At 42.7% G+C, this 17866-nt stretch overlaps 1 protein-coding gene across 1 annotated transcript; it reads left to right on the forward strand.

The window, feature by feature from the left end:
• Positions 1-4916: 4916 nt before the first annotated feature.
• On the forward strand, positions 4917-15855 carry LOC310989848 (myosin heavy chain, fast skeletal muscle-like; the record flags this gene model as incomplete). Its single annotated transcript, XM_083977000.1, has 40 exons — positions 4917-4932; positions 5336-5394; positions 5488-5710; positions 5962-6105; positions 6468-6624; positions 6881-6908; positions 7009-7117; positions 7208-7300; positions 7386-7449; positions 7577-7675; positions 7770-7873; positions 7952-8090; positions 8191-8309; positions 8415-8564; positions 8657-8827; positions 8928-9234; positions 9402-9472; positions 9562-9649; positions 9737-9854; positions 9958-10081; positions 10175-10311; positions 10436-10691; positions 10888-11130; positions 11235-11411; positions 11512-11657; positions 11766-11856; positions 11952-12341; positions 12417-12543; positions 12622-12740; positions 12928-13124; positions 13216-13399; positions 13508-13673; positions 13861-13985; positions 14117-14425; positions 14503-14706; positions 14797-14922; positions 15026-15196; positions 15283-15387; positions 15474-15569; positions 15688-15855. The coding sequence occupies exons 3-40, from the start codon at positions 5507-5509 to the stop codon at positions 15853-15855; spliced, it is 5826 nt and encodes a 1941-aa protein (XP_083833126.1). The 5' UTR covers positions 4917-4932; positions 5336-5394; positions 5488-5506.
• Between the last annotated feature and the right edge of the window lie 2011 nt (positions 15856-17866).

Below are 17866 nucleotides of genomic sequence, written 5' to 3' on the forward strand. Positions count from 1 at the left end.
ATCGAGACGCCATGCTGAACTTATCTTGTGAACTACATGTCTGTAGGTCAAAGGGCGTGGCTGCTATGATGCGACACATTTTGGCGACTGTTCGTGTTCGGCGCCGTTTCACTTCGAACGGCTCTCACGCCGACATACTTGATCGTAGCCGCTTCAAACTTGGTGGACATGATGATGGGTCCTTCCTGAACAATCTGACATATTAACTTCCCACGTTACTCATAGCGCCCCCCGGTGGTAACAGGAAGTCTACACAGATTACGCTAACATGAATTAATCGTACATAGTTCACCCCAGCAACTTCGTTCCACTTCTGATACATGTGAAACAAATCCGTGAAGCTACATTACGTACGCTTTGAGGCTACGGCTAATTGCCCCCGTGTGGCGGCGCCACGTATTGCGGTCCATCAGAAACGAACTCCTCCTAGGGGTTTCGCCCGATCGGCTTCATATTCGCTACACGTCATCCTCAGACCGCCCTGATTACAGCTTGTGCTCTGCAGGTCGGTAGGTCAAAGGGCGTGGCCACTGTGGCCGCCGCCATTTCTGATGCCTCGCCATGCATACACGGGCTGCTCTAACTCCCATGTACTTCGTCCGAACTGCTTCAAAATTTATGTACGTGATCAGACACCCGCCCTCTACACCTCCATTTGATCGTACGCAACCTCGCTCAAGTCGCCCCCTTGTGGACACAGGAAATGCCATATTTTACATCGACATTGTCCGATTTGCTCGAAACTTCACATGTGTGATGAGGTCACGACCCTGAACGCAACGACCCACATCCCGTTACTGCCCCCTGGTGGACGAACTGTAAACTTGCCGCAACTCCATCGTACATTGTCCGATTTTCTCGAAATTTCACGTGTTTGATGAGGGAACAACCCTATACTAGCTGCCAACGTCCGGTGGCGCGCGGGGGTTTCGAAGAGCGCCCCGGGGGTGGCGGGGACCGGGGGGTCGTGTGAGCGAGACGCCGAGTGGCGTGGAACGAGGGCCCGTCATAGCCGCTTGCGGCTTTAATTATTATTATTATTTTTCCGGCTCCGAGATCGCAGATTTGACCCCTTTCCCATGCTCAAAAACTCACCAAATTTGGCACTCACGTTCGGTCTTGCGAAAAATTCGATAATTTGGCTTTGCCGTTTGTGGGCGGGGCGAAATGGCACAACAGCGCCCCCTAGAACTTTTGACCCCCGGCCATAGGGACCAAAATTTTTTTTCCCGCAGGCTGCCCAAACTTGGTACATATATGTATCATACCCAGACATGAAAAAAATTTGTTTCGTGCGAAGCCCAAAAACCAACAGGAAGTCGGACATTTTGGTTAGCATTTATTTTACGCAAAACGAACTCCTCATAGGGATTACGCCCGATCGGCTCCAAATTGGGTCCAGAACATCGTCAGACCTAGCTGAGCTTAACTTGTGCTCCGCAGGTTTGTAGCTCAAAGGGGTTGGCCTCTGGCGTGCCCCGAAATTTGGCGACTGTTTCGGTGCTCGCCATGTAAATACGAAAGGCTCTCATGCCCACATACTTGATCGTAGACGCTTCAAACTTGGTGCAAAAATCTATGGCGAGACCCTGAACGATCCGACATATTATTTGCCTACGTCGCTCATAGCGCCCCCCGGTGGTAACAGGAAACGTACAAAAATTCGTTAAAAATACGTAGTTGACCAAATCGACTTCGTTCCACTTCTAGTACATGCAGACCCGGATGGTGAAGCTACATCATGAACGCTTTGACCCTACGAGCAACGGCGTCCGTGTGCCGCCGCGGCGAATGTGTATCTTCCCAATTTAAATTACGTTTGCCAAATACGCGCACATACTTCGTCGTAGCCACTTGAGATTCAAAGGACATGACGTTGGCTCCTCCCTGAACGTTTTGATGTATCGACTTCCTGCCTGGCTCATAGCGCCCCCCGGTGGTAACAGGAAGTACGCAAAAATTCATTAAAAATCCATACTTCACCCCATCAACTTCATTCCACTTCTAATACATGCACAACCAGTTGCTGAAGCTACATTATGAACGCTGTGAAGATACGACGAACGGCGTCCGTGTGCCGCCGCGGCGACTGTCGATTTTTTATCGTACAATTACGTTTGCCTTTTTCGTGGCTTTAACGAAGTCGTGTCCTCACGAAATTTCATACACAGGTCAAGAATGGCGAGCTCTTTCAGTGGATAGAGTCGTTTCCCATGGGCGTGGCTAAATGCCTCTATAGCGCCCCCTTGAGGTTTTTCCAAAATTCTCCATAGACAAATTTCGCTTACTTTGTCGTACACATACGAAACTCGACACACACATGTATCATACCCAAACATACAAAAAATTGAATTGGAGCCACGCCCTCAACCCAACAGGAAGTCGGCCATTTTGGTTAGCATTTCTTTGACGCAAAACGAACTCCTCCGAGGGAGTTCGCCCGATTGACTTCAAATTGGGTACAGAACATCTCCAGACCAAGCTGATTACGGCTTGTGCTCCGCAGGTGTGTAGGTCAAAGGGCGTGGCTGCTAGGGCATAGCCAAGTTGCCGAATTCAGCTAAGAAGTTTGCAATGCTATCACGCCCACAGATTTGATCGCAGCGGCTTCAAACTTGGTGCACATGATGAGGGCGTGACCCTGAACGATCCGACATATTATTTTCCTACGTCACTCATAGCGCCCCCCGGTGGTAACAGGAAGTGCGCCAAAATTCATTAAAAATACATCGTTGACCCCATCAACTTCATTCCGCTTCTAAAACATGCCGAACAAGTTGGTGAAAGTATTTCATGAACGCTATGACGCTACGGCTAATGGCCCCCTTGTGGAGGCGACAGGAATAGCGCTCCATCGTGAACTGCCACCTCCCACGGATTTTGCCCGATTGACTTCATATTCGCTACAAGTCATCAGGAGACCAAGCTGGTCAAACACTATTAAAAGCTTTTCTCTACGTCAAACGGCGTGGCTGCTAGGGGGCGACAAAGTTGGTCAACTGCTCGTTTAGTCGCCATGCTATTACGTTTGCCTTCCACGCCCACATACTTGATCGTAGTCACTTCAAAATTTCAGTACATGATCAGAGGCCCGCCCTCTACACCTCCGTTTCATCGTACGCTAGCTCGCTCAAGACGCCCCCTTGTGGACACAGGAAATGTCGTGTTTTGCATCGACATTGTCCGATCAGCTCGAAACTTCACATGTGTGATGAGGTCACGACCCCAAACACAACGGCCCACATCCCGTTACCGCCCCCTGGTGGACGAACCGTAAACCTGCCGTAACTCCATCGTACGTTGTCCGATTTGCTCGAAACTTCACGTGTTCGACGAGGGGACCGCCCTCAACGCAGCCGCCCACGTCCGGTTGCGCGCGGGGGTTTCGAAGAGCGGCCCGGGGGTAGCGGGGACGCCGAGTGGCGTGGAGCGAGGGCCCGTCATAGCCGCTTGCGGCTTTAATTATTATTGTTATTGTTGTTTTTGTTATTGTTAACAGTTAAAGCAGAAGTAAGCGATCCGGTCGTTTTGGCTAACTTCTTGTCAGCCGATGGAGTTAGCAGTCCCCGTCCTCGTCCCTACGTCACCACATTCAGGCGCATCCCTTGGCTGCACACACAGAGAGGACAGCCCCTTCATGCCGTTCACTCTCCTCATTGGATAAAGGTTGTAGGATACAAGGAAAGTTTTCTCCTCGGCTTACAGCAGAGCAGAGTGACTGACAGACCCGTGTTTCGGACCAAACACAATATATTAGTGATTGCCGTCGGAGGATATAATTATTTAAGACTTATATTAACACAAACATTCCGCTTACTTCTGCTTTAAAGTTCTATTCAGTCTATGACTGTTATGGTGTCAATAGTCCAAGGGCATTTGAACAGTTGTCAGCTAATTTGTTTTTAGAGCCAGTGTCAGCAATGTCTGAAAACCAGAGTCAGGCACTGAGTTTCCATAACAGAAACAACATCCTTATGTGGCATGAGGATAAAGAGCTTTGATATTCAAGTAGGACTTAATATAGGTCTTATCTCAGCCTGGTGGAAAACATTCTTGTCCTTTTAGGGCAAGGTGTAATACAGCTTGAACTTTATTGAAAGTTACATTCAGTTTTATTAGAGGAGATGTGCCAATGGTCTGCAACTGAATACCAGCACCACTTGCGTGCTTCTCCAAAATTAAGTTCCAACCATATCTATGAGCATGTTTAATTGCAAGGGTAAATAGAGACAACATTGCATTATGAAATGATGAAAGTCCTCCCAAATTAGCCAGAATCTAACTTTACATGATCAAATTATTTATTGGAGAAAAGAGTGTTGGTCATATATTGCATGGAGATTAATTTTGGACATCCCTCTTTCTTTTTGTGAGCAGTTAACTGCAATCCTTCTCTATAAAACTCACTACATGATAATGATACATAGTATTCACAAAAACAATCGTAAGTGTTATTATACTGATAATAACTTAATAATAATAATAAAAATATCCATGGTTCTTAGTTTTACTATATTTCAAACTTCTGAAATGTGGATAAGCTGACACTCTGACATTCAATACCAGTGACATTTAAATGTATCTTACTAGAGCAACAAGTTTATGCCTCATGCATAATTAAATCTGGAGCTGTTTCAACATTCTAACTTTTGGTCTTATAAAAATTGGACTAAAATTTCTGAACGAGCTTGCTGCAGTCAGTTAACATTTTTTCTTCTTCTTTTTTTATTGCTACTTTAAAGTAGCTAAACGTTAAGCAATCTTATATTTTAATAGAAATAGAAAAGGCCTGCAATGTCAAAGGATGAGTCTGGAGATGGCAGGGAATGCTTGACCAAATTGAGAGGCAGGCTGCTGCTGACCAGGCAGTTCCAACGCCTATATAAGAAGGAGTCTCAGACTTCTCTGAGAACTGAAAGGCATCCCACACAGGTTAGTGCTTTGTGTATGTTTACCCTTACATAATCTCCTTTTACTTATAATTTCATTAATGTCACATGACTCTAAGTGATCTAATACGTGTTTAATGTCAAGTAATACATCATTAATACAAAAAAAAAATCATCAAATAGTCGATGTTATTCACAAAGATGAAAAGTAAATATATGTGGCAATTACTCTTAATAGTTACTGTAGGAAAGCTTTCTTCTCAATGTGTAGTTGTATATTCTATGAATGATTATTAAAAAAAACACACTTCTTATCTTATCTATTCTTATCTTATCTTGTATAAGTGAGTTAACTGCAAAGGCTTATTGAACTGTACAATCTTCCATAACTGTATTGATGTTTAAGTAGTGACTTAAATTTGTGTACTGTTCAATGACCATCTCAGTCTATCTTTAAAAGCATCCTTGGGCAACAACAGATCTGAGCCACAGTTGAGATAGCGAGGTAAGTCATGTGTGCAGAACAACCTCCATAATGGACAAATGCTACCAAAATCAATCATAAATATTGTGGTCTCTCGTGCTTTCACCCTTCCAGGCTCACCTAAAACGCAACCATGAGCACAGACGCGGAGATGGAGCAGTATGGCCCGGCGGCCATTTACCTCCGGAAGCCAGAGAGGGAGAGGATTGAGGCACAAACCACTCCTTTTGATGCCAAAACAGCCTTCTTTGTAATTGATACTGATGAAATGTATGTCAAGGGGAAACTCACCAAAAGGGAGGGTGGCAAAGCCACAGTTGACACAGAGGGGGGAAAGGTAAGTGACTTTATTATCTGAAGCATATTGATGTTTTTAACTCCTGTAAAGCACTTTGACGGAAAGTGCTCTATAAATAAATGTATTATTATTATTATTACTTCCATCCGAGTCCTTATTTTCATTCATTTGAAACAAGAGCTTAGTAAAGCTGTAGGATCTTTTTCACCTCTGTGTATTTAAATTCCAGTCAAATGCAATTGCATCCATATCATTAACATTTAAAATATAATTCTGTATTCCAATTTCAGACTGTCACTGTAAAAGAGGATGACATCCATCCCAGGAATCCTCCAAAGTTTGACAAGATTGAGGACATGGCCATGATGACCCACCTCAATGAGCCCTGTGTTCTGTATAACCTCAAAGACCGTTATGCATCATGGATGCTCTACGTGAGTTTGCATGATACTACACTTTTCAAGATATTTCTACCAAATTTTTCAATGCTGTCTCCTTTTTGCTGTGATCCCTAATCTCATGGGACATTTTCACCAAGCAGCTAAAAACATTTTCCTACTGACAGGGTTTTCATTAGCTTGTCTGAATATCTGCTTCATTTCATTCTATTGCTTGTTATTCTCCTCTTTCCATGGTGGAAGTTTTGTACTTTTTCAAATTCACATCAATCACTATGTGTGTAAAATTGTAAGCCAACTTACTTACTGTATGTACCGACTTACGTATTATTTACTTATGTGTGTGCGTGTGTGTACCTAATACGGTTTCTATGCTCTATTTCTATGCATTTTTACAGACCTACTCTGGGTTGTTCTGCGTTGTCGTGAATCCATACAAATGGCTTCCAGTGTATGATTCTTTTGTTGTGAATGCATACAGAGGCAAGAAGAGGATTGAGGCACCACCCCACATCTTCTCTATCTCTGACAATGCCTATCAGGCCATGCTCACTGGTAAGGCCAAAGTTTAAAATGTTTAAATGTGTATGTATAGAGGATCAAATTTAACTTCAGAGGAACTCATGAGGTTTGTTTTAATTTCAGATCATGAGAACCAATTTCATGTTTTATTGATGTTTTATTTAAGGAGGACACAAAACACTCAAAGATATGATGCAGATATGACATGACATGTCTACATTACAACCATACATGGTATATGATAGTATAAATGTATAAAATATTATCTAATACATTTTCTTCATTTCAGATCGTGAGAACCAGTCTATCCTTATCACGTGAGTAATAAAAAAAAATCACACAATGACATTATGTTAGAGACACAAAAAAGAGAGAAAAAAAGTCATAAGAAATTAAGATATCTCTCTCTATCCCCAGTGGAGAATCCGGTGCAGGAAAGACTGTCAACACCAAGCGTGTCATCCAGTACTTTGCAACAATTGCAGTGGTTGGAGGCAAGAAGGACCCAGCACCAGGCAAGATTCAGGTAAAATAGTTTGCTGGAGAAATGGTCAGAAACTTGTCTGTTGATATCCAATAAACAATATGCAAGCTTTATTCTATTATCTTTTTGTAGGGCTCTCTGGAAGATCAAATCATTGCAGCAAACCCTCTGCTAGAGGCTTATGGTAATGCCAAGACCATTAGGAATGACAACTCCTCTCGTTTTGTGAGTCAAGATACAGTAAATGAATAGACAACATTACTTTTTAGTTGCATAGAGAATGATGCTAACCAAAATCTAATACATTTAGGGTAAATTCATCAGAATTCACTTCGGAGGGAGTGGCAAACTGGCCTCAGCTGATATTGAAACATGTGAGTCATTTTTTCCACATTTTGCATTAATATAATTATATAATAATTTGGAAGATTTTAAAGACATTTGTTGAATGATGTAATACATCAAACATTGTGTTGTCTACTATTAATTTGTTGAACATAGATTTGTTGGAGAAGTCTCGTGTCACCTTCCAGTTGTCTGCTGAGAGGAGCTACCATATCTTCTATCAGCTGATGACTGGCCACAAGCCTGAGCTCTTGGGTATGTAATGTATACATGACAGATACATTACACACATATGAAAACACGTGTATAAGTAAGTGCAAGCATATACATTTCTTCTACTTTCATTCAGAGGCTCTTTTGATCACCACCAACCCCTATGACTATCCAATGATCAGTCAGGGTGAAATCACCGTCAAAAGCATCGACGATATAGAGGAGTTCATTGCAACTGATGTAAGACATAGCATTAGTTGAAAAGTCAGTATACTGAGGGAATGTTGCAAATATTGATTCCCTTATTTTCCCTTGCAGACAGCTATTGACATCTTGGGCTTCAATGCTGAGGAGAAACTGGGCATCTACAAGCTCACTGGTGCTGTGATGCATCATGGTAACATGAAATTTAAGCAGAAGCAGCGTGAGGAGCAGGCAGAACCTGATGGCACTGAAAGTAATTATCAAAATGATATCACTCCCATGTAAGTTTTCTAATGTGGAATTCCTTCCTAAGTCCATGTGTACTTAGCAGTCTTTGTCTTTCTTTCCATCAGTTGCTGATAAAATCGGCTACCTCCTGGGCCTGAACTCAGCTGATATGCTGAAAGCTCTGTGCTACCCAAGAGTCAAGGTCGGAAATGAGATGGTGACCAAGGGTCAGACTGTTCCACAGGTAATGAAAAAAGAAATTGTTTGTGAGTTGATGACAATGATTAAAATTTTGTATGTTGTTGAATCATTCAATGGAACATTTAAATACTAGATTCTCTACTTCTAGGTCAGCAACTCCGTATCGGCTTTGTGCAAGTCTATCTATGAGAAAATGTTCTTGTGGATGGTTGTCCGTATCAATGAGATGCTGGACACAAAGCAGGCCAGATCATACTTTATTGGAGTGCTTGATATTGCTGGATTTGAGATCTTTGATGTAAGTGAACAATCTGAAAGTCTTACACAGTGAGCAATCTGAAAGTCTTACACAGTTTTTCAGTGGAATGAAATTCCTTGCTGTAATTGCAGTTCAACAGCTTGGAGCAGCTCTGCATCAACTTCACCAATGAGAAACTGCAACAGTTTTTCAACCACCACATGTTTGTTCTGGAGCAAGAGGAGTACAAGAAGGAAGGCATTGATTGGGAGTTCATTGACTTTGGTATGGACTTGGCTGCCTGCATTGAGCTGATTGAGAAGGTAATTGGCCACCTAGTTAAACATGATTCATTTTTTCCACATGGAAATGATGAGTGCTTCCACAGGTTAATTGTTTACATAAAATGTAAATTGTTCTCAGCCAATGGGCATCTTCTCCATCCTTGAAGAGGAGTGCATGTTCCCCAAGGCTTCTGATACAACTTTCAAGAACAAGCTGCATGATCAGCATCTTGGCAAGACCAAAGCCTTTGAGAAGCCCAAACCTGCAAAGGGCAAGGCCGAGGCTCACTTCTCCCTGGTGCACTATGCTGGTACAGTGGACTACAATATCAGTGGCTGGCTGGACAAGAACAAGGACCCCCTGAATGACTCAGTTGTGCAGCTCTACCAGAAGTCTTCCAACAAACTGCTGGCCCTCCTGTATGCAGCTCATGCAGGAGGTGAAGGTAAGAATGGATTTTAATAATAATAATAATAATAATAATAATAATAATAATAATAATAATAATAATAATAATAATAATAATAATAATAATAATAATAATAAGACAACTTAAGATATACATAACATTTGTTTAATATCTTTATGAAAATGCAATGTTTTGAAAAACAGAGGCTGCTGGTGCCAAGAAAGGTGGTAAGAAGAAGGGTGGTTCCTTCCAGACTGTGTCTGCCCTTTTCAGAGTATGTACTCTTTCATGGTTTTAGATCTCAATTCAAAACCTAATATTTATATCACATTTGATATACTTTTTCAAAATGGTCACCCACAGGAGAACTTGGGCAAGCTGATGACCAACTTGAGGAGCACTCACCCTCACTTTGTGCGTTGCCTGATTCCCAATGAAACAAAGACCCCAGGTAAGAAGCTCAAAGACCTGCTTTGTGAATTTAATATTACAAAGTGTCACAAAGGGATTTCAAATCCTATTAATTTGAAACTTCCAGGTCTTATGGAGAACCACTTGGTCATCCACCAGCTGAGGTGTAATGGTGTACTGGAAGGCATCAGAATCTGCAGAAAGGGCTTCCCCAGCAGAATCCTCTACGGTGACTTCAAGCAGAGGTGACTTTTTGGTATAAGTAATTTGAAAAAGTCAAGTACGAGTTAGAAACACCAAGCCACAATGCATAGTAAATATGAATAACAACACAATTTTGTATTGTAGATACAAAGTATTGAATGCCAGCGTCATCCCTGAGGGACAGTTCATTGATAACAAGAAAGCTTCAGAGAAGCTGCTGGGCTCCATTGATGTGGACCACACTCAATACAAGTTTGGACACACAAAGGTACATTCAGAAAATATCCACAGTTTTGCTTATGGAGCTATCTTATTGTATCCATGTATGTTTATCACGTATTTCCTTGATTTGGCATGATAGGTGTTTTTCAAAGCTGGTCTACTGGGTACCCTGGAGGAGATGAGAGATGACAAACTGGCTACGCTGGTGACCATGACCCAGGCTCTTGCCAGAGGGTACCTCATGAGGAAGGAGTTTGTTAAAATGATGGAGAGGAGGTAAGCAATATTGAAGATTGTACTGTTCAGTTATATGGCTTGTTTCTTAAAGGTGTCATACTCAGCAATTACACTGACCCCACTGCAGTTGCAATCACACATTAACTGTAAATATTTTTTCCAGGGAATCCATCTTCTCAATCCAGTACAATATCCGTTCATTCATGAATGTGAAAAATTGGCCATGGATGAATCTGTACTTCAAGATCAAGCCTCTTTTGAAGAGTGCTGAGACTGAGAAGGAGTTGATGAATATGAAGGACAACTATGAGAAGATGAAGGTAGACCTGGCTACTGCCCTGGCCAAGAAGAAGGAACTGGAGGAGAAGATGGTTTCCCTGCTGCAGGAGAAGAATGATCTGCAACTGCAAGTAGCTTCTGTAAGTGACATGCCAGGAATATATACATAGATATAGATCTATGGAGATACGGACAGTAGATAAAACAGTCCTTACATTCTGAAAATATACATTAACTGTGAGAAATCTGTGAATAAATAGCAAAAAACAATTAATACCAAAGTTTCTAGCATAAAAACAAACAAGTAAATTATCCTATTTTATGTCCAAAATATAGGAATCAGAGAACTTGGGGGATGCTGAGGAAAGGTGTGAAGGCCTCATTAAGAGCAAAATCCAGCTTGAGGCCAAACTCAAAGAGACAACTGAAAGACTGGAGGATGAAGAGGAAATCAATGCTGAGCTGACTGGCAAGAAGAGGAAGCTGGAGGATGAATGCTCTGAGCTGAAGAAGGACATTGATGACTTGGAGCTCACCTTGGCTAAAGTGGAAAAGGAGAAACATGCCACAGAGAACAAGGTTCACTTTGTTTTGAGTATCCTATACATACCTAAAATGGATTTGATGATGATGCCCTATGCCTTTTAATTTATTATATGTTTAATCTTTCACACCATTTTCAGGTGAAAAACCTCACAGAGGAGATGGCATCTCAAGATGAGGCTGTTGCCAAGTTGACCAAGGAGAAGAAAGCACTCCAAGAGGCTCACCAGCAAACACTTGATGATCTCCAGGCAGAGGAAGACAAAGTCAACACTCTGACCAAGGCCAAGACAAAGCTGGAACAGCAAGTGGATGATGTAAGAAAACAGTGGCTTTAACCTTGTGGTTCTTCCTTCCTTCTATTCTAAACCTAAAATATCTCAAATCAACAGCTGATTAAAAACCATAATTTCACAGCTCGAGGGATCACTGGAGCAAGAGAAGAAGCTCCGCATGGACCTTGAGAGAGCCAAGAGGAAGCTTGAGGGAGATCTGAAACTGGCCCAGGAATCCATCATGGATCTGGAGAATGACAAGCAGCAGTCTGATGAGAAAATCAAGAAGTAGGTTTTCTCTATTTCAGCTTATCAATTATCTTTTCAGTATCTCATACATTACACTGCAACAGTAAAAACTATGATAGTGACAACTTTCTTGGTCTCCTCATCAAGGAAAGACTTTGAGATAAGCCAGCTTCTCAGCAAGATTGAGGATGAACAATCCCTGGGTGCTCAGCTTCAGAAGAAGATCAAGGAACTCCAGGTAACATTATTTTCCATGAACTGTCAACTCAGTGGATCATCAACAAGTTGTTCTGGTCAATAAGACTCCCTCATGTTACTACAATCAAAATCTAGGCTCGCATTGAGGAGCTGGAGGAGGAGATTGAGGCTGAGAGGGCTGCTCGGGCTAAGGTTGAGAAGCAGAGGGCTGACCTCTCCAGGGAGCTGGAGGAGATCAGTGAGAGGCTTGAGGAAGCTGGTGGAGCAACAGCTGCTCAGATTGAGATGAACAAGAAGCGTGAGGCTGAGTTCCAGAAGCTGCGTCGTGACCTAGAAGAGTCAACACTGCAGCATGAGGCTACTGCAGCAGCTCTTCGCAAGAAGCAGGCTGACAGTGTTGCTGAGCTGGGAGAGCAGATTGACAACCTGCAGCGTGTCAAGCAGAAGCTGGAGAAGGAGAAGAGCGAGTACAAGATGGAAATTGATGACCTCTCCAGCAACATGGAGGCTGTTGCCAAATCAAAGGTGAGTGTTTTGTTTACAGGCTTCATAATATGTCCTGTGGGAGAAGTGGACAGCATCAATGTTTTGTTGTTGTAGGGCAACTTGGAGAAATTGTGCAGAACTCTTGAGGACCAGCTGAGTGAACTCAAAGCCAAAAATGATGAGAATGTTCGCCAGCTGAATGACATGAATGCACAGAGGGCAAGACTGCAGACAGAGAATGGTGAGTCACCTTCATTTGAAACTGGTCTGTTGGTGAATTTATCAGATTATATAAGGTAATTCATATGCTTTTCTTCAGGTGAGTTTTCTCGCCAGCTTGAGGAGAAAGAAGCTCTTGTTTCCCAGCTGACCAGGGGCAAGCAGGCTTTCACTCAGCAGATTGAGGAGCTCAAGAGACACGTTGAGGAGGAAGTGAAGGTAAAACAATATTCAGTCACTCCATAAAATGCTTAACATTAATGATTTAACAAGTGCCCTTGGAAGATACCAGGAAAGGAAATGCATCTAAATAATTTAATTTACACATTTTGAATTGGTGAAGTACTTGTTGAAACAATATTTTTCTGCTTCATTCGTAAGTTAGACTGTTTTGTCATGTTAACAGGCAAAGAACGCCCTGGCTCACGGTGTTCAATCAGCTCGCCATGACTGTGATCTGCTCAGAGAGCAGTTTGAGGAGGAGCAGGAGGCCAAGGCTGAGCTGCAGCGAGGAATGTCCAAGGCCAACAGTGAGGTGGCTCAATGGAGAACCAAATACGAGACTGATGCTATCCAGCGCACTGAGGAGCTGGAGGAGGCAAAGTATGTAATTACCCATTCAGTATTTAATATGTTCCTTCAATTGTATGTTCAAAACTAATGGTTGAAATTAACAAATTCTTCTGCACTTCAGGAAAAAGCTTGCCCAGCGTCTGCAGGATGCTGAGGAATCCATTGAGGCTGTGAACTCTAAGTGTGCCTCCTTGGAGAAGACCAAGCAGAGGCTGCAGGGTGAGGTGGAGGACCTCATGATTGATGTGGAGAGAGCTAATTCTCTGGCAGCCAACCTTGACAAGAAGCAGAGGAACTTTGACAAGGTTGATAGTTAAATAATAGGTTAAATAATAAAAAATGGAAATCAAAACAAATTTTATCAGATGAACACATACATGAAAAAGTAACCAACCAATTATATAACTGTGTAGGTCCTGGCAGAATGGAAGCAGAAGTATGAGGAGAGCCAGGCAGAGCTGGAAGGAGCCCAGAAGGAGGCTCGCTCTCTCAGCACTGAGCTGTTCAAGATGAAGAACTCATATGAGGAGGCTTTGGATCACCTGGAGACCATAAAGAGAGAGAACAAGAACCTGCAGCGTATGTTAATTAAATTAAATTTCAAAATTGAACCGTCATAATAATTATTTCATTTTGTGTGTTGTTTTCTTTTACTTGTGGGATAAAAACCTTCACAAACATGCACACACATTTCTTTGATACAGTGTATACTGCATACAGGGGGTCTGAGTGATGCTAACTGTGTCTTGTCTTGGTTGCTCTATAGAGGAGATCTCAGACCTGACTGAACAGATTGGTGAGACTGGAAAGAGCATCCATGAGCTGGAGAAAGCTAAGAAGACTGTGGAGACTGAGAAGACTGAAATTCAGTCAGCACTGGAGGAAGCTGAGGTAATTTGATAAAACAAAATTGAAAGAAGAAAGTGAGTTCTGTCTTGTGGACCCTATTGTATATAACCTTTCTTTGATTTTGGTTATATCTCTACAAAAAGCAACTTCTGGTATGTCTGTGAATTTTAAAGGGTACACTGGAGCATGAAGAAGCCAAGATTCTCCGTGTTCAGCTTGAGCTCAACCAGATCAAGGGTGAGGTTGACAGGAAGCTGGCAGAGAAGGATGAGGAGATGGAGCAGATCAAGAGGAACAGCCAGAGGGTGATCGACTCCATGCAGAGCACTCTTGATAGTGAAGTCAGGAGCAGAAATGACGCCCTGAGAGTCAAGAAGAAGATGGAGGGAGACCTGAATGAGATGGAGATTCAGCTGAGCCATGCCAACAGGCAGGCTTCTGAATCCCAGAAACAACTGAGGAATGTCCAGGGACAGCTCAAGGTAAGGGTGTTTTCATCCTTCAATTAAAATAAACATGCAAAAATCCCAGATTCCTCATTGTTCTTTGTAATTGTCAGGATGCCCAACTGCACCTTGATGATGCTCTCAGAGGACAGGAAGACATGAAGGAGCAGGTTGTCATGGTTGAGCGCAGAAATGGCCTGATGGTGGCTGAGATTGAGGAGCTGAGAGCTGCTCTGGACCAGACAGAGAGAGGCCGCAAAGTGGCTGAGCAGGAGCTGGTTGATGCTAGTGAGCGTGTTGGACTGCTGCACTCTCAGGTTTGATTCCATTCATTCAAGAGGAACTAGTGTTATTGAAAACACATTATGCATATATTATCTTGAACATGATTTGTCTTTCACATTCAGAACACCAGTCTTCTGAACACCAAGAAGAAGCTGGAGACTGACCTTGTGCAAGTCCAGGGTGAGGTGGATGATGCTGTTCAAGAGGCAAGAAATGCTGAGGACAAGGCTAAGAAAGCCATCACTGATGTGAGTTTACAACCCTACCACTAGTAAATAATTTGTGATTGTGATTCATATTTGTAATTCTTTGCGCATGATTATAAATGTATTCAAATTTGAACAATTTCAGGCTGCCATGATGGCTGAGGAGCTGAAGAAGGAGCAGGACACCAGCGCTCATCTGGAGAGGATGAAGAAGAACCTGGAGGTCACAGTCAAGGACCTGCAGCATCGTCTGGATGAAGCTGAGAACCTTGCCATGAAGGGTGGCAAGAAGCAGCTCCAGAAACTGGAGTCCAGGGTATGAACTATACATGGTATAAATGTTCATTACATATGAATTTGAGGGCTCATCTCATTGACCCATAATTTACCATCATGTTACAGGTCCGTGAACTGGAAACTGAGGTAGAGGGTGAACAGAGACGTGGGGCTGATGCTGTGAAAGGAGTCCGCAAATATGAGAGGAGAGTCAAGGAGCTGACCTACCAGGTAATGTCTGAAACCTAAAGATGTAAGTTCTTAATTTCTTTCCTCTGTATCTGTACTTCCTTGGTGACAATTCTTAATTTGTATAGACTGAGGAGGACAAGAAGAATGTCCATAGACTTCAGGATCTGGTGGACAAGCTGCAGCTTAAAGTCAAGGGTTACAAGAGACAGGCTGAAGAGGCTGTGAGTCAAATATTTTGTGCTATTAGATATGGGAAAGTTGCACGAATGAATAATATACAAGATCTTTCATCGTTCATTAAATGCAATGCAACATACTGTGACTCTAAACCTTTCACAGGAGGAGCAGGCAAACACCCACTTGTCCAGACTGAGAAAGGTTCAGCATGAGATGGAAGAAGCTCAGGAGCGTGCTGACATTGCTGAGTCCCAAGTTAACAAGCTGAGAGTCAAGAGCCGTGATGCTGGAAAAGTAAGTCATGTGATCATATGTTCAAGAAATTCTTGACTGGCACCTTCTACATTTGGGGAATGAAGGAAATAAACAAACATTGGCATCAACAGTGATGCCACTGATCTTGCTGGCATTCCAACCTATGAGTAGTCAGTAATCATTACTATATTACTATATGTGTACCCAGTAGCTAGTTATTTATACATTATTATGCCAGAAGTTAGTACTCACTGGTGTACCATGTTGAAACACAGCCATATAAGAAAGCAATATAAAAATACTGAATAATTTGCTAATTGATTTTTCTCTCTTTTTTTTTTTTTTAGTCCGATGCTGCTGAGTAAGAGTCATCATGCAGATGCCATTTTCAAGAGTTCATAAAATATGAACCACTGGCTGGGGTCTCTTTAACTTTCCAAATAAAATGATGACTGTCATCACCATCCTGAATCCTCTCATCTGTTTACGATAAATTAATTTGGTTTCTCAGGAAAATTAACTAGTCCAAAACAAAGTGGCTTCATAGCCACCCAATTACAGTACAGTTCAGAAGCACTCTTTCATCGTCCATGTTCAGTACAATAAGTATTTAGCTGCACATTGGGATGAGAAAGCAAGTGCATTTTAAAGCTTTGTCCCTATATTACTGACATCCTTTTTTTTTCAACTATCTTTTTTATTTATAAGACAAAAAGACAATACTTTTAGATTTTTCACAGAACACATAATACAACTCAATACAATTCATGAGTTATCAGGGAGGGTTTTAAGTTTGTTTATGAAAGACATTACTGGGTTCCAGGTGGAATAGAAGACATCTTTCGACCCTCTAAGTGTGCATTTGATCTTTTCAAGACTTAAATGGAGCATAAGGTCACTCATCCATAAGGAGGTGCTGGGTGGTTTGGGGGATTTCCAGTGCAACACAATCCTTCGGTGGGCAAGCAGAGTAGCAAATGCTGCTGCATAATGTCCTTATGCTTATTGACAATCTGTTGGTCAGCTGGCACTATACCGAAGATGGCAGGGTAGGCGTTAGGTTGCAGATTTAAGGATAGTGCTTGTGAAAGAATTCTGAAGACCGCTGACCAATAATCCGAGAGGGAAGAACATGTTCTTCCCTGAAGCCCCCGTATCCGGGGGCTATCCGACAACACAACAACAACGTCCGCACGAGCAACAAGCCCGTAGCACACACACAGACATGCTACATATCAACAGAAAGCTGAGAATCTCTGCTAAACGCTCATATAAACCATTCGTAGGACCAACAAACACAGTTACAACACCGAGCGATCAAACAATTTGTCGCAAAAACACGAACAAACACCGAAAAACGAGCTAGACAGAGAAACCGAGCCAGCAAACAGCCTTCTTTGTTCTGACCAGGAGCTAATGGTAGCCACACGATAGCAGACACTCCACAGATTCCAAAAATTAGGGCGCGGAAACGTTGAGTGACAGGTCCGAGCAGCTCCGTGGACAGCTGCTTCGAGGCCAGTGGGCGGGTTCTCGGCCGGCCAATCCAACATGGCGCTGTTCAGGCCGCCATATTTGAGTCACAAAAACGACTCCCCAAAACCAATGGGTGACGTCACGGACGCTACGTCCATTCTTTTTACAGTCTATGGTGCAGAGCAGCGCAGTCTCCGCCCACCCTCCAGAGGTGCATTGCTAATGAGCTGGTTTTAAAATGACCGAAAAGGGTCGCGGGAGTGGGACTTTAAATATAAACTCAACTCCAAGATGGTGGCCAGCATAGGTGGCACATTTCACAGAGGCAGCTGATTTCAAAAAGCTTGCTTTCTGTCAATAAAATAAGCCACCATTCAGTTCATGTTATGTTAGGTCTAGGGACTAGGTCTAATTAGCAGCATTAACAATACGATTTAGCTTGCAGTGTTTCCCCTATCTTTTTTTTTTGGGGGGGGGGGGGGGCAAGCGTAATTTCGATTTAGGCTCCAAACAACCTTATGTAGACGTAGGCTTATCGTATTTAAAAGTCAGCTGGCAGAGGGAGAATAGCGCACATGGTCGACCGGTCTGCAGCTCACTGGGTGCTTCG

This window comes from Trachurus trachurus (assembly GCF_905171665.1).
Source record: "Trachurus trachurus genome assembly, chromosome: 8".
Taxonomy (NCBI): domain Eukaryota; kingdom Metazoa; phylum Chordata; class Actinopteri; order Carangiformes; family Carangidae; genus Trachurus; species Trachurus trachurus.